The following is a 14,759-nucleotide window of genomic DNA, read 5'->3' as shown; positions in this document are numbered from 1 at the left end:
CCAATGAAGTTGAATGTTGGAGGAGTCAGCGATGGCCACCAACTTCAATGGCTTTAAAAGAGGACTGGACAAATTCATGTAGGAGTAGAGGACTATTGGTGGCCATTAGCCATGAAAGCTGTGATCTGTCTCCAGTGCTTCTGAATCACATTTGCTGGAAATCGCAGCAGGGGAAGAGTTGGTCTTGTGCTTGAATCCTGCTTGCAGGTTTCCTGTAATGGGCATCTGGTTGGCCACTGTGAGAACAGGATGCTGGACTAGATAGGTGTCCATTCGCCTGGACATTGACTGTGAAAGCAGAAACTTTTGTGCCAGGGGCAGTCTAGCTCAATGCCAGGACTGGTTCAGCTGCATGTCAGCACAGAGACTCAAGAGACAAGCGGTAAAGTTGATTCTTCATTCAAGGAAACAGAATACAAACAGAGAAACACAGCGATACTGGCCCAAGTAAAGCAGTTGCCAGAACTGACAATCTGGTCCTCCCTCTTTCCTCTTAAGTCTCCTCCACGTCCAGCTGTTTTCCCTGCAGTCTTAAATTCCACCAGGGAGCTGTCCCATCAACCTCATTGTTCTGCTATATGTAAAGGTCCTTAGCTACAAGGGCAGTGTTTGAAATTCGCCAGGCACATTTTGCACCTGGCTATCAGCTACTTGAGCCCAAGTGAAGATGCCTGTTTTGGCGACCGTAACCCTGGTTAAAGGAGCCTTTGACGCCTAGCTTATATATCTGAGTTTCTAGCACTGAACAAGTGGGGAGTTGAATACAATAGAACCAGCAGGCTCATATGAATCTGTTGCAACCTCGGCTCCTACCTCCCCTGGAGCTTGTCTGTCATTCAACTGTTGTGTTTTCTTCCTCTTCTTCCTCACTCTCACTCAAGCCTGTTGCTTGCTCAACACCCAACCATTCTGCCCCGCTTGTTCAACACCCAACCATTCTGCCCCGACTTCATCCTCTGACCTGCCTTCCATGTCTCCCCATCCCTTCCCTGGCTCTGAGCCCTCTTCTTCTGAGACTTCCCTAAGGGATTCTCCAGCTGGAGCCTCCCACCATTCCTTATGGTCCTGCCAGTTCCTGATACTCAGTGTACCAGATGGTGGGGCACACAACTGGAGAGTGCATTTGTGCTCAAGTTTTGATTGTGGGATTTCCATTTGGGGCATCTTATCGGCCAGTGTGAGAACTAGACAAGCCCCCTTTTGCTTGATCCAGCAGTTCTTCTTCTTACGTTCTTATGCAATCAGGTGGTATAATTGGAGTCTGATACAAATTGCTGAAATGTTACCTGGAGGTGCATGGAGAAGGGAGGACAGAGAGGAGATTTATTATCCACCTTCAAATATCTGAAGGGCTATCACAGAGAAGATGGAACATGCTTGTTTTCTACTGTTCTGGAGGGGTAGGACTTAAACCAATGAATTCAAATGGCAAGAACTAAACATTAGGAAGAACCTCCTGATAGTAAGAGCTGTTTATCAGTGGAATGGACTTCCTCAGAAGGTTTGTGGGCTCTCCTTCCTTGGAGGTTTTTAAACAGGTCAGATGTCTGTCTGTCAGGGATTCTTCAGTGTGATTCCTGTATTGCAGGTGATTAGAGGAGAGGGCCCTGTTAATCCCTTCAAACCCTGCAATTCTGTGATTCCTGTATTGCATGGGATTGGCCTAGATGACCCTTGGGGTCTCTTCAAACAATGCAATTCCCTATTTCTAAGAGATCTTGCCCAATGGATCTTCCCAGTGGATTTTCCTTATGCATGGCCATCCAGACCTACCAGTGTCAGCTTGTTCATGTGAATGAGGGGTCCACCAGAAGATAAACTCCTTTCTAAGTGGGATACATCCCCCTGTTGACTTGAGGACCTGCATTGGGAATTCACTGACCATGATATTGGTGTTGGGGTGGATGAGCAGGGTATCTTAAAGAACTCTTGCACCCAAATTTGACTGCTTTTATTCTTGTGAACTCAGCCCTACCATCAATTTCCAATGAGGCTGAACATCCTTGGCCATGCCACAGCAAAGCATGTGAGAGGAAATAGCCTGTGGGTCTTTGAAGAAGGGTACCCTTCCTTCACTGGAAGTTAGGAAAACAAAGCTTGTGGGCCGCAAAAGAGGGTTGTGTTTTTTGTGTTTTTTTGTTTTTGTCCCCCAGAATCTCCGTCTGAAAGGTTTTTGCTGAGTGCTAGACCAGAAAACGGCAGTGAAAGATAAAAGACTGATAGCTGTGTCTTAATGTAGCCTTTGAAATATGAGGAAGTGCCTAAATGCAGAATATTGTACAGCTGGCTGAATTACATACACACATAGATTCATTTGTATGCCATCTTTCCACTGTTCAACCCATGCTCAAGGCAACTTACAACATGAAAAAATACATATGTTGTTGCCATCCATCTGTCTCGGGAGACAATGGAGTGCGCATCCAGCGGTGAAGTCAAATCACTGTGTTAGCAGTACCCAGGTAACCTCTCTGGGGCACAGCCCTGGGCAGTGTGTATGGAGGTCCCGAGCTGTCCTTCCGGCTGCACTGATGTGGTCCAAAGGAAAACAGGAATATGTCTGCCACCAACTTGGCTGCAGGAGTTGCCTGAAGGAGGTTAAAAAGGCAACACCCAACTGTCTTAGGGACTCCACACTGGATTTGTGTTGGGTTTACTCCTTAGCATTTTATTCCTCCAAAGATGTCCTGCAAGGCAGCAAAGGTTTAGGATTGTAGTTTTCCTTCTCCTAGATGGGCTACCTTCCCAGGTTGATGAGCCCTATCTGGCCCTCGCTTCCATTTACAGCACATGCAGAAACTGCCTTCTTGACCCTTGGACTGATTATTGGTCTCATCCGCTCAATCCTCCAGAGGCTGTCTTCGCACACAAGGGAAATCCCTAACTTACTGAGGGTTTGAGACCCATTGGCTACCCTCACTTGGTTTAGCTAGCCAGTTGGAGCTGTTTCCCAGTGTGTGGCCACTGTCATATGCTGACAGCTTCTAGGAGCCACAAGTGAGAGCTGAGTGCAGGGTGGGGCCCCAAGGTGGACAGACTACCCCAGAAGGAGCATGAAGTGTCCTCTGCCAGTGGTATTACCCCTCCCTAACACACCATACATAAATACAACATAGCAAAAGTAGTCATAAACAATAAATAGAACATTTAAAAATACACAACAAACTGTACAATGTCCACATGAATCACTACAAGATCTAAGATAAAGATACAGAAAGGAAGGAAGGAAGGAAGGAAGGAAGGAAGGAAGGAAGGAACCAGCAACAAGCCCCCCTGCTTCCACCCAAAACAGAATCCTCTAAACAACACCCCAGCCCAAGATTCTGTTCAGCAGCCTCAGCTTTTGTAGCTGGAATGAGTCAAAGCTCCATCCTCCCTGGCCAGGTGGGAAAGGCCTGCAAAAAAGGGAGTGGGTCTCCCAGGACTCATAGCCAATATGGTCTTGGGGAACTGCCAGCTCTGTGGAATCATATGATTGTAAAGGGACACCAAGGGTCATCTACTCTGACCCTTTGTAATGCAGGAATCACAACTAAAAAAAGCCCTGGCAGATAGCCATCCAACCTCTGCTGAAAACCTTCAAGGAAGGAGAGTCCACCACCTTCCAAGGGAGAACATGCCACTGTCAAAACGGTTCTTGCCACCAGAAGGTCCTTCCTAACATTTAGCAGGAATCTGCATTCATAGAATCATAGAGTTAGAATGAACCCCTGTGGTCATCTAGTCCAATCTAAACAAGATGCCAGGTTTTTGCCCAGAGACTTATTTACAATAGGAAGTGCTTCTCCCCTGGCGCCGGGTGTCTGGAAAATTGGAAAACCATCCTTCTCGTTTTGCGAAGGAGGTCAGAGGGGCTCCTTTAATGCCAGGTAATTAAAGCCACCTTTCCCTGGAAGGCGATGTCAAGCTGTTTCACAAGACGCTTCACTAAAAGCTTCATTTACTAGAATGACTTTTGCCAAAGGGGAACCAGAGCCGGCTCTTAACTGATGGGGGGAGGGGAGAGATGGGGACGGTGCCCCCTTTCTCTTTCACACAACAGAAGGCATCAGCCACCCTCAGAGGTCTTTATTTGACTTGAAAACCAGGAACCTTCCAGAGTGTGATCCTTAATAGATGATACAAAAAGTATGTCCACAGGATGGATAGATGTCTGCATGCATGCACCAAAATCTCATCATTCATTCCTACTTGGGCTGGAGAAGAGACTGAGAGGTGACGTGACAGCCATCTTCAAATATCTGAAGGGCTGTCACAGGGATGATGTTACAACAGTAGTTGAAAATTAATTTGCTAGGCTGGTGAGGAGGCTTATCTTCAAAACTATGCTTCCACTGGGTGCATAATAAAGTAATGCCAAATCCTATAAAAAGCATCTGGAGGTTCTCTAGGCCTTGTCGTAATCTCAAGTTATGTGTCATTTTCTCAATTCTAGCTCTGTTCCAGAGTGAGTGGTACCAAGTATCCAGTGTAAGATTTGGGGCTGTCTTCCATCGAGATCCAATGAGCTGCTAAGATGATTTATAAGACCAGCTCTTTCGACAGTACATCTACACTGGTATCATCAAAAGGACTTAGTCACATTAATAGCATTCTAGGATTAATTTGCGGTTTTTAAGGCCTTCTGTCAGGGACTCTTCAGCTGTGATTCCCGCAATGTAGGGATTGAACTTGATGACCTTTGGGGATCCCTTCTAACTCCAGCATTCTGTCATTCTGTCTCCCCATGGTTCCTTTAGGTGGGCATTGATGTCAGTAGATGCGATACGTAATTTCAAGTGACTAAAATATCTCTTCTTGTTCTTTTGCAGGTGCAAGCCCAACAAAAAAGAAAAAAGGTAAGCAGAAATTCAGACCTCTTCTGTCCTGCTTTGGGCCAGTCACTGCCTCTCAGGCTAACCTACCTTACAAGGTTGTTGTAGGGATTAAATGAGGACTAGGAGCTGGGAGACCAGGGTTTGAATTCCCAACTCAGCTTTGAAGCTCCATGGGTGACCTTGGGCTGGTTGTTGCCTCTCAGCCTGGCCTACCTCACAGTCTTGTGGGGATTAAATGGGAAGGGGGAGACAAGCCACTGTGTTGCAGTTATAGAGTGTTGGACAAGGACCTAGGAGAGACCACGGTTCAAATCCTCTCACTCAGTCATGAAGCTCACAGGGTGACGCTGGGGGCCAGTCACTGCCTCTCATTCTAACCCACCTCACAGGGTTGTTGTGGGGAATTAAATAAGGAAGGGGAAAGAACTCCCTGAGCTCACTGGAGGAAAAGAAAGGTGAATTACAAATGCAATAAATAAACGCATAAGACAGCGGTCATAGCCTATGATTGATCCAGCAGGAAGAAATAGCTGCTAAAATCCTAGAATTGGAGGCTTGGAAGGAACTCCCAAGGGCCACGTAGTGCCCCCCCCCCTACAATGCATGAATCAGAGCTGTTGATTCCTGGTGGTTGTGCTTAGCTCCTTTGCAGACTGAAACCCCTCTGCCTTGACCTTAACCCTAACCACAGCTGCCTCTGAGCTTTACGCCCCAGGAGACCTGGAGAGAAATAAGCAGGGCAAAACCAGGGCCCCTCTCCCTTGAGGTCAAACCCAGAGGCATACAAAGGTCTTGGCCAGGCCACTGCTTCCGCATTCTCTGCCCCTCTCCCTCTCCCTTTCCCTCAAGAGGGAGGCTAGTGAGCAGAACATCCTGACAGACTAGCATGGCTTGAGGTAAAAATGTCTTCACAGGCAAAGTTGTATCTCCTGGTGGAGCCAGATTGGCCCTCAGACTGGATTTTTCCATGCCAAATGAAGAATTGTAGGAAGCACAAATGTTGAAAGCTTTCAAACTCATGCTAGGCCCAACCAAGAGCTCTCTTGCTATTTCCACCTCTTTTCAAAGGTTTTTGGGGTTTTTTTTTACAAAGGCCTCCATGGAATTGTAGGAAGCACAAATGTTGAAACCTTTCAAACTCATGCTAGGCCCAATCAAGAGCTCTATTGCTATTACCGCTTCTCTTCAAAGGTTTTTAGTGTTTTTTTTTACAAAGGCCTCCTTGGTATTATTGTGGAGAAGCTGGTAAACTGTAGGCTGGACAAAGTACGGTAACTGTTAGGTGGATTTGTAGCTGGCTGGCTGACGGAACCCAAAGAAGGTTTACTAATGATTCCCCGTCATCCTGGGGGGAAAGGGCAAGTGGGGTACCGCAGGATTCTGTCCTGGGCCAGTTGTTGTTATTCAACATCTTTATAAATAACTTCGATGAAGGTATTGAGGGGATGCTCACCCAATTTGCAGATGACACCAAACTGGAAGAGCTAGCTAATGCCACAGTAGACCTTAACAGATGGGAAAACTGGGCCCAAACCAACAAAATGAATTTCAATAGGGACAAGTGTCAGGTTGTGCACTTAGGCAGGAATAACCAGCTGCTCAAATATAAGATAAGGGACATCTGGTTTGCCAGTTGTATATGTGAAAAGGATCTAGGGGTCTTTGTGGACCACAAGCTTAACGTAAGTCAACAGTGTGATGCAGCAGCAAAAAAAAACCCTAATGTTATTCTCGGCTGCATCAACATAAGTATAGTGTCCAGATCAAGGACCCAAAGCAATGGATTCCAGTTACAGGAAATGAAATTATGACTATAAACATCAGGAAGAACTTCCTGACAGTAAGAACTGTTCAGAAGTAGAATAAACTCCCATGAGAGGAGTGGACGCTCCTTCATTGGAGGTTCTGAAGCAGAGGTTGAATGGCCATCTGTCATGTATGATCTAGATGCAACTCCTGCATTGCAAGGGGTTGGACTAGATGACCCTCAGGGTCCTTCCAACTCTATGATTCTAAGATTCAAAGATTTTAAGAGCTGTGTCGAAAAATTTAGAGGGGGCTGATCGTACTCCTTAGTGCACTAAACTGATGGATATTGCCCTGCTGGAAAAACTAACTAATAAGCTGAGAGTCCTCAGAGGCTAAAGAAAACAGATGATTTTGTACCTGTTTTGTCAGTCTTCATCTTATTTGTAAGCAAGGAGGAACGTAGCAAAAGACCCTGCTTGGCCCACAAATGAATATGGCTGAAACAGTGACTCAGGGCACTGAATTCTTGAATTCCTTTTCCGTAGCATGATAGGGCCCATGTTTTGTAACGGTGCCTTGTTTAACCATTATGTCTAAGCTGTAAATAGTTCCAATCGCTACATTCCACGCATTCATGTACTTGTGGTTTATTTATTTTGGTTTTATTTTATGTCTATTTTTATTCGGCAGTGCTCTATAATTGTATATGGACTATGTATATTGTCATTAGATGCTACTTGATTACATAGTATTTTGCAGAATCTCATATAACCTTTTTTTAAAAAAAGGAAACAAAGAAAAAAAACCTATGTTGCCCAGAGTCTGTGGCAGGGGAGAGTAGTGGCCAATCAGTTCCAGTTTGTGTGTTGGAAGAAAAGTGGGTGCCTGTTCAGAAGCGAAAATTAACACGCACTGTTTCCGCAGGCAAAAAACATGGCCCCCCAGGACCGCCTGGCCCACATGGACCTCCTGGCCCCCCCGGAATCCCAGGGATCCCTGGGATTCCTGGCACCGCCGTGATGGGACCACCCGGCCCTCCAGGACCTCCTGGCCCCCAAGGCCCCCCTGGCCTGCAAGGCCCCACTGGTAAGTGCTGCTTCAGCAAAGGGCGATCATAAGAGCAAACCAGGCCTGTGTAGCCAGGGCAGGATTAACTCCATCCTTCCATCCATCAGCTGATACCACAAATGGGGGGAGATGGCCTCACAGGCAAAACTGGAGCTTCTGGTGGGTTGATATTGAACATTTGGGCAAAGGGGAAATGCCAGTCATGGTGGTTCAAATGCTGAACCACCTGGCTATCCCTGGCTGTAATATAATATAATATAATATAATATAATATAATATAATATAATTAATATAATATAATTAATATAATATAATATAATATAATATAATATAATATAATATAATATAATATAATGGTAAAGGAATCCCTGACCATTAGGTCCAGTCATGGCTGACTCTGGGGTTGCGGTGCTCATCTCGCTTTATTGGCCGAGGGAGCCGGCATACAGCTTCCGGGTCATGTGGTCAGCATGACTAAGCCGCCTCTGGTGAACCAGAGCAGCGCACGGAAACGCCGTTTACCTTCCCGCCGGAACGGTACCTATTTATCTACTTGCACGTTGACATGCTTTCGAACTGCTAGGTTGGCAGGAGCAGGGACCGAGCAACGGGAGCTCACCCCGTCGCGGGGATTCAAACCACCGACCTTCTGATTGACAAGTCCTAGGCCCTGTGGTTTAATCCACAGCGCCACCCGATATTAATACACATTCTGTTTTGCAGGTGCCATGGATAAAGCAGGACCTAGAGATGTACAGGTGAGATATCTATCCTGAGGGAAGAATGACAATGAATCCTCATCTAGAAAAACTCTCCCTTCTTAACATGGAAAGCTAGCCTTTATTGAACAACAACAAAAAAAGCCCTTCTTAGTTAAGCACAGGAGGCAATGATGGCTACCAACCTGGATAGCTGTAAAAGAGGATCAGACAAATTAGCGGAGGAGGAGAGAGTTATTGATGGACACTAGCCATGATGGCTGTGTTCTCTCTCCACAGTTGGAGGCAGCAGTACTTCTGAATGCTAGTTGTTGAAAACCACAGGAGGGGAGGGGGCTTTTATGCTTGAATTCTGTTTGCTGATTTCCCTTTAGGGCATCTTGTCAGCCACTATGAGAACAGGATGCTGGACTAGGTGGGCTGGGAGCCTGATCCAGCTAGGCTCTTCCAGTGCTCTTATGGAACTTCCAAGTCCAGAGGCAGTCTATCTCAATTCCTAGGCTCTTCAGGGTATTTGGCTGCTGCAAGAACAGCATACTAGACTAGGTAGGGCCCCACTGATCTGAAACAGCAGCCTCTCCTGAAGGTTACAAGCACACAGACTCTTCCTGTAGCTAAAAATTGTTGAAGAGCAACTATGGTGGTACTCTTTGCCTATCTGAATCCCAAAGAACCTTTTCCTTGGTCACCCAGAACCTCTAATATAATCCTAGAGTTGCCGAGATGGAAGGGACCCAAAGAGTCGTCTAGTTCTCAAGTGCAGGAATCACAAGCAACACAGGAATCTTTGGCACAGCAGCTTTATGTGTGCCTAGCAAAAGTAATTTCAAGCGGTCCTCTTTTAATTTGCAGCCGGCTGTTGTTCACCTTCAAGGGCAGGGATCAGCGATTCAAGTCAAGAATGGTAAGAATCCTGAGGAACTGGACTTTGGAAACTGCACCCCTTCTTCCTTCTTTGGTTCCATATCTTCTAACAAGGTGGGTGTGGGGAGAAAAGGCCCATCCCACGTGGCCATAGCATCCTAGTATTGTAGAGTTGGAAGGGATCCCAGGGGTCATCTAGTTTCACCCCCTGCAAGGCAGGCCTCACAGCTGAAAAATCCCTTAAAAACATCATGTGAATGATGGAATCATAGGGTTGGAAGGAACCACCAAGGGTCATCCAGTCCAACCCACTGCAAACGTAGGTATCCCAGCTAGAGAATCTCCAGACAGGTCATTAACCACCTTCTGCTTAAAAGCCTCCAATGAATTAGAATTGTAGAGTTGGAAGGGACCCACAGGGTCATCTAGTCCAACTCTCTGCAAGTTCAGGAGTCACAGCTCAAGAAAACCCGACAGATGGCCACCCAACCTATTTAAAAACCTCCAACGAAGCATAGAATTGTGATGTTGGAAGGAGCCCCAAGGGTCTTCCAGTCCAACCCCCTGCAATGCATCTAAAGTATTCCTAACAGGTGGCCCCCCCCCGACCCCGGTTAAAAACCTCTTCCTTCCAAGCCCCCATCCGCTTGCCTGCCAAGCGGCTGTTGCCTGTGTTCACGTTGCTCTGGTATTTTGTCTCTCCTCATCCCAACGGGTACTGAGTGACTGCCATTTTCTCATACTGAGATCTTTCAGGGGGAGTCCTCAACGACTGGTCCCGCCTCGCCCTGAACCCCCGTGTCTTCAAGCTGCATGCCCGTAGCGGGGAGCTGGAGGTGCTGGTGGACGGCACCTACTTCGTCTATAGTCAGGTAGAAGTGAGTACGGTCTGAGTATGGTACCTCTGAAATGCAAACCGCCTGGGTCGTCCGGGGCGGGGGCGGCTTTGGAGCAAGCAGAATGTGTCTTTATTACTTACTTTTTAAATCTATTTCTATTCTACCTTTCCTCCAGGGGTCTCAAGGTGGCATGCATATATTTCCCAATTTTATCATCACAACAACCCTGCAAAGGCAGGTTGGACTGAGAGTGACTGGCACCCAAGGTCTTACCCAGTGAACTTAATAGGCAATTGGGGGATATGAACCATTTTCTCTCCTGGGTCCTAGTGCTCTTTACCCATGCAGCCGAAGGTGCTCACTCAGTGGTGACCTTGCGGGGCCAGTCTCAGCCTCACCTACCTCTCAGGGTTGTTGTGGGGGATTTAATGAAGAATACACCGTGTACGCCACTTTGATCTCCTTGGAGAAAAAGATGGGATATAAATTTGATAGATAAAGAAATGTTAACATCCTTTTAAAAAAAAATTAAAATAATACTTTGTTGGCTTGTTAAGAAAAAAAGGTGCAAACATAACAAAAAGAATTAATACAAGAATGGAACATTTTTGTTTTCTTAAAACAAGAATGGAACATTTTAAAGCACCACAGCCCGGAAGGACAGAAGTATCCAACGCAGCTCTGAAGGGATAGTAAAGTATCACTCATGCAAAGATCCAATTTACAAGTAATAAAGCTTTCTAAAATATAAAAAGTATTCTCCATCTCTGAGTTCCATCACTAGCAAGAATAAAGACTCTGTGTAGTCTTGGACGAGCCAGACATTTGCATAGACACTATGCAGTACGTTAGCTGTTGTTTCCTCATTACAGGGGGTGAATTAGATGACCCTGGGGAGTACAGTTCTTTTAATGGTCATTCAAGCTCTGCCCTTTAGATGCTTTTAGATTATGAAATACTTTTCAAAAAGGTTTTCGGCCAATTAACCAAATCCTTTTCCTCCCAGTCTGGGACATGTTGCTTCCATGCTTCTATCCCGCTGGAAAAGGCCTTCTGTTCCTATTCCCAAAATAGGGTGGCAGAGAGAGAATACCGTGACAGAAGGAGGTGCTTTGTTTTCAATCCAGTTGCTTGTGTACAAGGACAGGTCTCAAAGCATTGTAGGGTTGGAAGGAACCCCCAGAGGACATCTAGTCCAACCCCCTGCAGTGCAGGAATCACCAATGGCAATCCAACCTTTGTTTAAAAAACCTCCCATGAGGGAGAGTCCAGCACCTTCCAAGGTCATTTATTCCACTCTCAAACAGCTCTTACCTTCAGAAAGTTCTTCATAAGATTTTGTCATTTGACTCCATTGGTTTGGGTCTCCTCCTCCGGAGCAGCAGGAAAAAAGCTGGCTCCACCTTCCAGGGATGTTGGAAGACGGCTATCAGGCATTACCCTCCAACATCTGCTAGCTTCTGCCTGTCATGTTCTTGCATCCTTCCTAGAGTTTTAAAACAGTTGCTTCCCTTCTGCAAGCGGAAGTCAGATCAGACCCTCTTGCTTTTTCTGAAAGGGGAGAGGTAGCGATGCTTGCCGAGGCATTCTTTTTATGGCTGGCTTTCTAAACGTTTTCGTGCTTTATTACAACGGTGCAAGACCCCCAGCCATTCTTGCTCCTCTTGCCACGATGTAGGGCAATACAAAGGAAATGATCAAGAGGGTAGAGCAACTCTCTTGTGAGGAAAAGTTGCAGTTGTTTGCGGCTTATTAGTTTGGAGAAACAGTGAGTAAGAGGCAACCATTATAGGAGTTTATAAATGATGCCTAGCATGGATAAAGTGCAAGGAGAAAAGCTTTTCTCCCGCTCTCCTAACACTGGAAACTCATGGACATCCAATGAATCTGAATGTTGGAAGGTTTAGAACAGGTTTTTAAAAGTACCTTTTTGGCACAGTTTATAGTTAAACTGTGACATTCACACCCCACAGGAGGCAGTTGATGGCCACCAACTTGGCTTTAAAAGAGGATTAGGCAGATTCATGGAAGCTTGGAGGACTTTTGATGCCTACAAGCCACAATTGCTGGGCTATGCTGTTGCAGTGCTTCTGAACACCAGTTGCTGGAAACCGCAGAAGGGGCAGTATTGCTCTTGTGTTCTTGTCCTGCTTCCCACAAGGAACTGTTCAGCCTCTATGAAAACAGGATGTTAGGCTAGAGGAGCCATGGGCCTGATTCAGCAGGCTAATCTTACGTTCTTATGAAATACTCTAGGGCTCCTCATTTGTTTGAACAAGGAATGTGCTGATTGAAGGTCACTTGGGCATTTCAGTTGCCCTTAGAAACAGAGGTAGAATTGTAGAGTTGGAAGGCACACCAGGGGTCATGTAGCCTGGCCCCCTTGCCTTCTTAAAATAATGCCCTTTCCCCCCTGTCTAGGTATATTATATCAACTTCACGGACTTTGCCAGCTACGAGGTGGTGGTGGACGAGAGGCCCTTCCTGCAGTGCACGCGGAGCCTCGAGACGGGCAAGACCAACTTCAACACCTGCTACACAGCCGGGGTTTGCCTCCTGAAAGCCCGGCAGAAAATCGCCGTGAAGATGGTCCACGCAGACATCTCCATCAACATGAGCAAGCACACCACCTTCTTTGGGGCCATACGGCTGGGAGATGCTCCAGCATCCTAGAGGGGACTTGGACAGGGAGAACGGACAAGGGATATTTATTCATTGGTGCGGCAGCAGAAAGGAAGGGCATAAAAAGGGGGTCCCCTCTGGGTTTTGCATTAGGGAAAAGGAGATCCCCAGCATTCACTAGGAAAAACTGAGGCTGGGGTGGGATCATATCACTCAGTTCTCTTTGACAAGCAAACGTTGGATCTTAAAATGAGACTCCTGGATATAGAGCCATGTGATCCATGGCCCATCTGTGCCAATTGTCGTGGAATATTCAGGTGCCCTGTGCTCAGTAACTTGTCCCTAAGTCAGTTCACTGCCCCCTAAGTCCATTCACTGCCCTCCCTGAGTTGAGTTTAAGAGGGAATGCAGACCTTTGCAGGCTAAGCAGGCAGACTTGTGTCAGCATCACCAACCCTAAGCTGGGGAAACAAACAGAGAAGCCAGTACTTCAATAGGAAGTTGCTGAACACCTTTTTCATGTTCAGATATAGTCAGATATTGAACAGGCTGCAATTGGTAAGGATCCCAGAAAAAAATTGCACATGTGTTTGATGCTTACCTTTTACCCAATTTGTGGGGAAATATTTTTAATTCTAACTCTGGTACTCAAAAGTTGTCGCCCACTCAGAAGGACCTCCACCATCCCAGCAAGTGACATTAAGAAACACTGCTGCCTCCAGATGTGGAGGTGGAACATAACCACAGTTTTTAGTAGCCGTTGATAGCCCCCTCCTGCTCTACAAATTTGTCCAGTCCTCTTGTAAATGCCATCCAAGTTGTTGGCCATCACTGCCTCCTGCGGGAGGGAATTCCATAGATTAATGAAAAATTGTTCCTCCCCTGCAAATTCCTCGGGTTTTGACCATGCTGGTAGAGTGGTGGTTCAGCTCCCCAATGCAGCTTAGGGTGGCCAGAAGGGTCCACGGGCACAGGGGAAACGGCCAGGCAGGCATGTTCTCCACTGTATGGTCTGTATATAGAATATACATAATGTACATAGACAGGGATGTAAGTTTACGTGAATTGTCGATATTTTCCATTGCAAATAAAACTTTTTCCAACCTGATTTTGGATGCTGTGTTTGGAATGGTCAGGCCTTCAGTCGGAGTGTGGGGAAATCATAGAAACGTAGAGTTGGAAGGTATCTCATCCAGCCCACTACAATGCGGAAACCACTAGATTGTAGCACTGGAAGCAACAGGTGACCATCCAATCGCAGTTTAAAAACCTCCAATGAAGGAGAGTTCACCTCCTTTCGATGGAGTCCGTTCCACGGTCGAGCAGCGCTTACCATCAGAAAGTTCATCCTAAGGTTTTGTCTCCTTTGTTGTCACTTGAAGCCATTGGTTTATCTTCCATGTGACAGCCCTTTAGATGTTTGAACTCCTGGCAAGGCAAGAACCACAGTTCAATAATCTTTGACAGGTGGCCATCCGTCATCTGCTGACAAACCTCCAGTGAGTCAAAGATCAGAATTGCAGGGTTGGATGTAACCCCCAAAATTCATTTAGTCTAACCCCACTGCGATGCAGGAATCCCAGCTAGAGAATCTGCCCATCACTTGTATGGAGTTAACGCTTCTATAATCCTAAAACCTTGAAACATGGCAGACCAGTGGGATCCATGCTGACTTGCCTTCACTGATCCCGTAGTTGAAAGGGCCCGTCCCCAAGATTCAGTCCAACACCCTGCAATGCAGGAACCACAGCTGAAGAAGCCCTGACAGATGGCTATCTGACCTATCTTTAAAAGCAGTTTTGAATCCATTGGTTTGGAGCCCACCCCCTGAGCTGCAGTGTAGATATCCTCATTTCCAAGCATGACATAAACCTGTGTCCCTTCCATGCACCACCTTGGTGTAAGACTCTTAATCTATGGTACAATTAGCAAATTTGTTGTCTGTGGCGACAGAATTTTCCTCACAGGCTTTCTGAGTCTCTTCAGTCCATCCTCACACCATTTTATTCTATTCCTCTTCATGAAATGAGTTTCAGGAAGCGCCAGACCCTTCATGACAACGCCTACAAATAATTTTATCC

At 46.3% G+C, this 14,759-nt stretch overlaps 1 protein-coding gene and 1 long non-coding RNA gene across 8 annotated transcripts in view; both read left to right on the top strand.

Moving 5' to 3' along the window:
* Positions 1–13,786, top strand: part of EDA (ectodysplasin A) — a 50,728-nt gene extending 36,942 nt beyond the window's left edge. For 2 of the 7 annotated variants that reach the window (XM_080989922.1, XM_080989921.1), the window contains exons 3-8: positions 4,812–4,838; positions 7,491–7,652; positions 8,358–8,392; positions 9,206–9,257; positions 9,965–10,095; positions 12,478–12,865. In XM_080989922.1, the coding sequence (XP_080846048.1) occupies positions 4,812–4,838; positions 7,491–7,652; positions 8,358–8,392; positions 9,206–9,257; positions 9,965–10,095; positions 12,478–12,729 (659 nt within the window). In that variant the 3' untranslated portion in view covers positions 12,730–12,865. Of the gene's footprint in view, positions 1–4,811; positions 4,839–7,490; positions 7,653–8,357; positions 8,393–9,205; positions 9,258–9,964; positions 10,096–12,477 lie in introns of all 7 variants that reach the window. The other 5 variants (XM_080989926.1, XM_080989920.1, XM_080989925.1 and 2 more) reach the window with 4 other exon arrangements.
* LOC308468098 lies at positions 4,849–7,342 on the top strand. The gene is made up of 2 exons (XR_013981470.1): positions 4,849–5,894; positions 6,017–7,342. It is a non-coding gene; the product is annotated as an uncharacterized lncRNA (long non-coding RNA).
* Positions 13,787–14,759: the final 973 nt, after the last annotated feature.

Source organism: Podarcis pityusensis (genome assembly GCF_964106645.2).
Source record: "Podarcis pityusensis genome assembly, chromosome: Z".
In the NCBI taxonomy this organism is placed as follows: domain Eukaryota; kingdom Metazoa; phylum Chordata; class Lepidosauria; order Squamata; family Lacertidae; genus Podarcis; species Podarcis pityusensis.
Note: the sequence above shows the minus strand (reverse complement) of the source record. Positions and strands in the feature narration are given on the sequence as shown.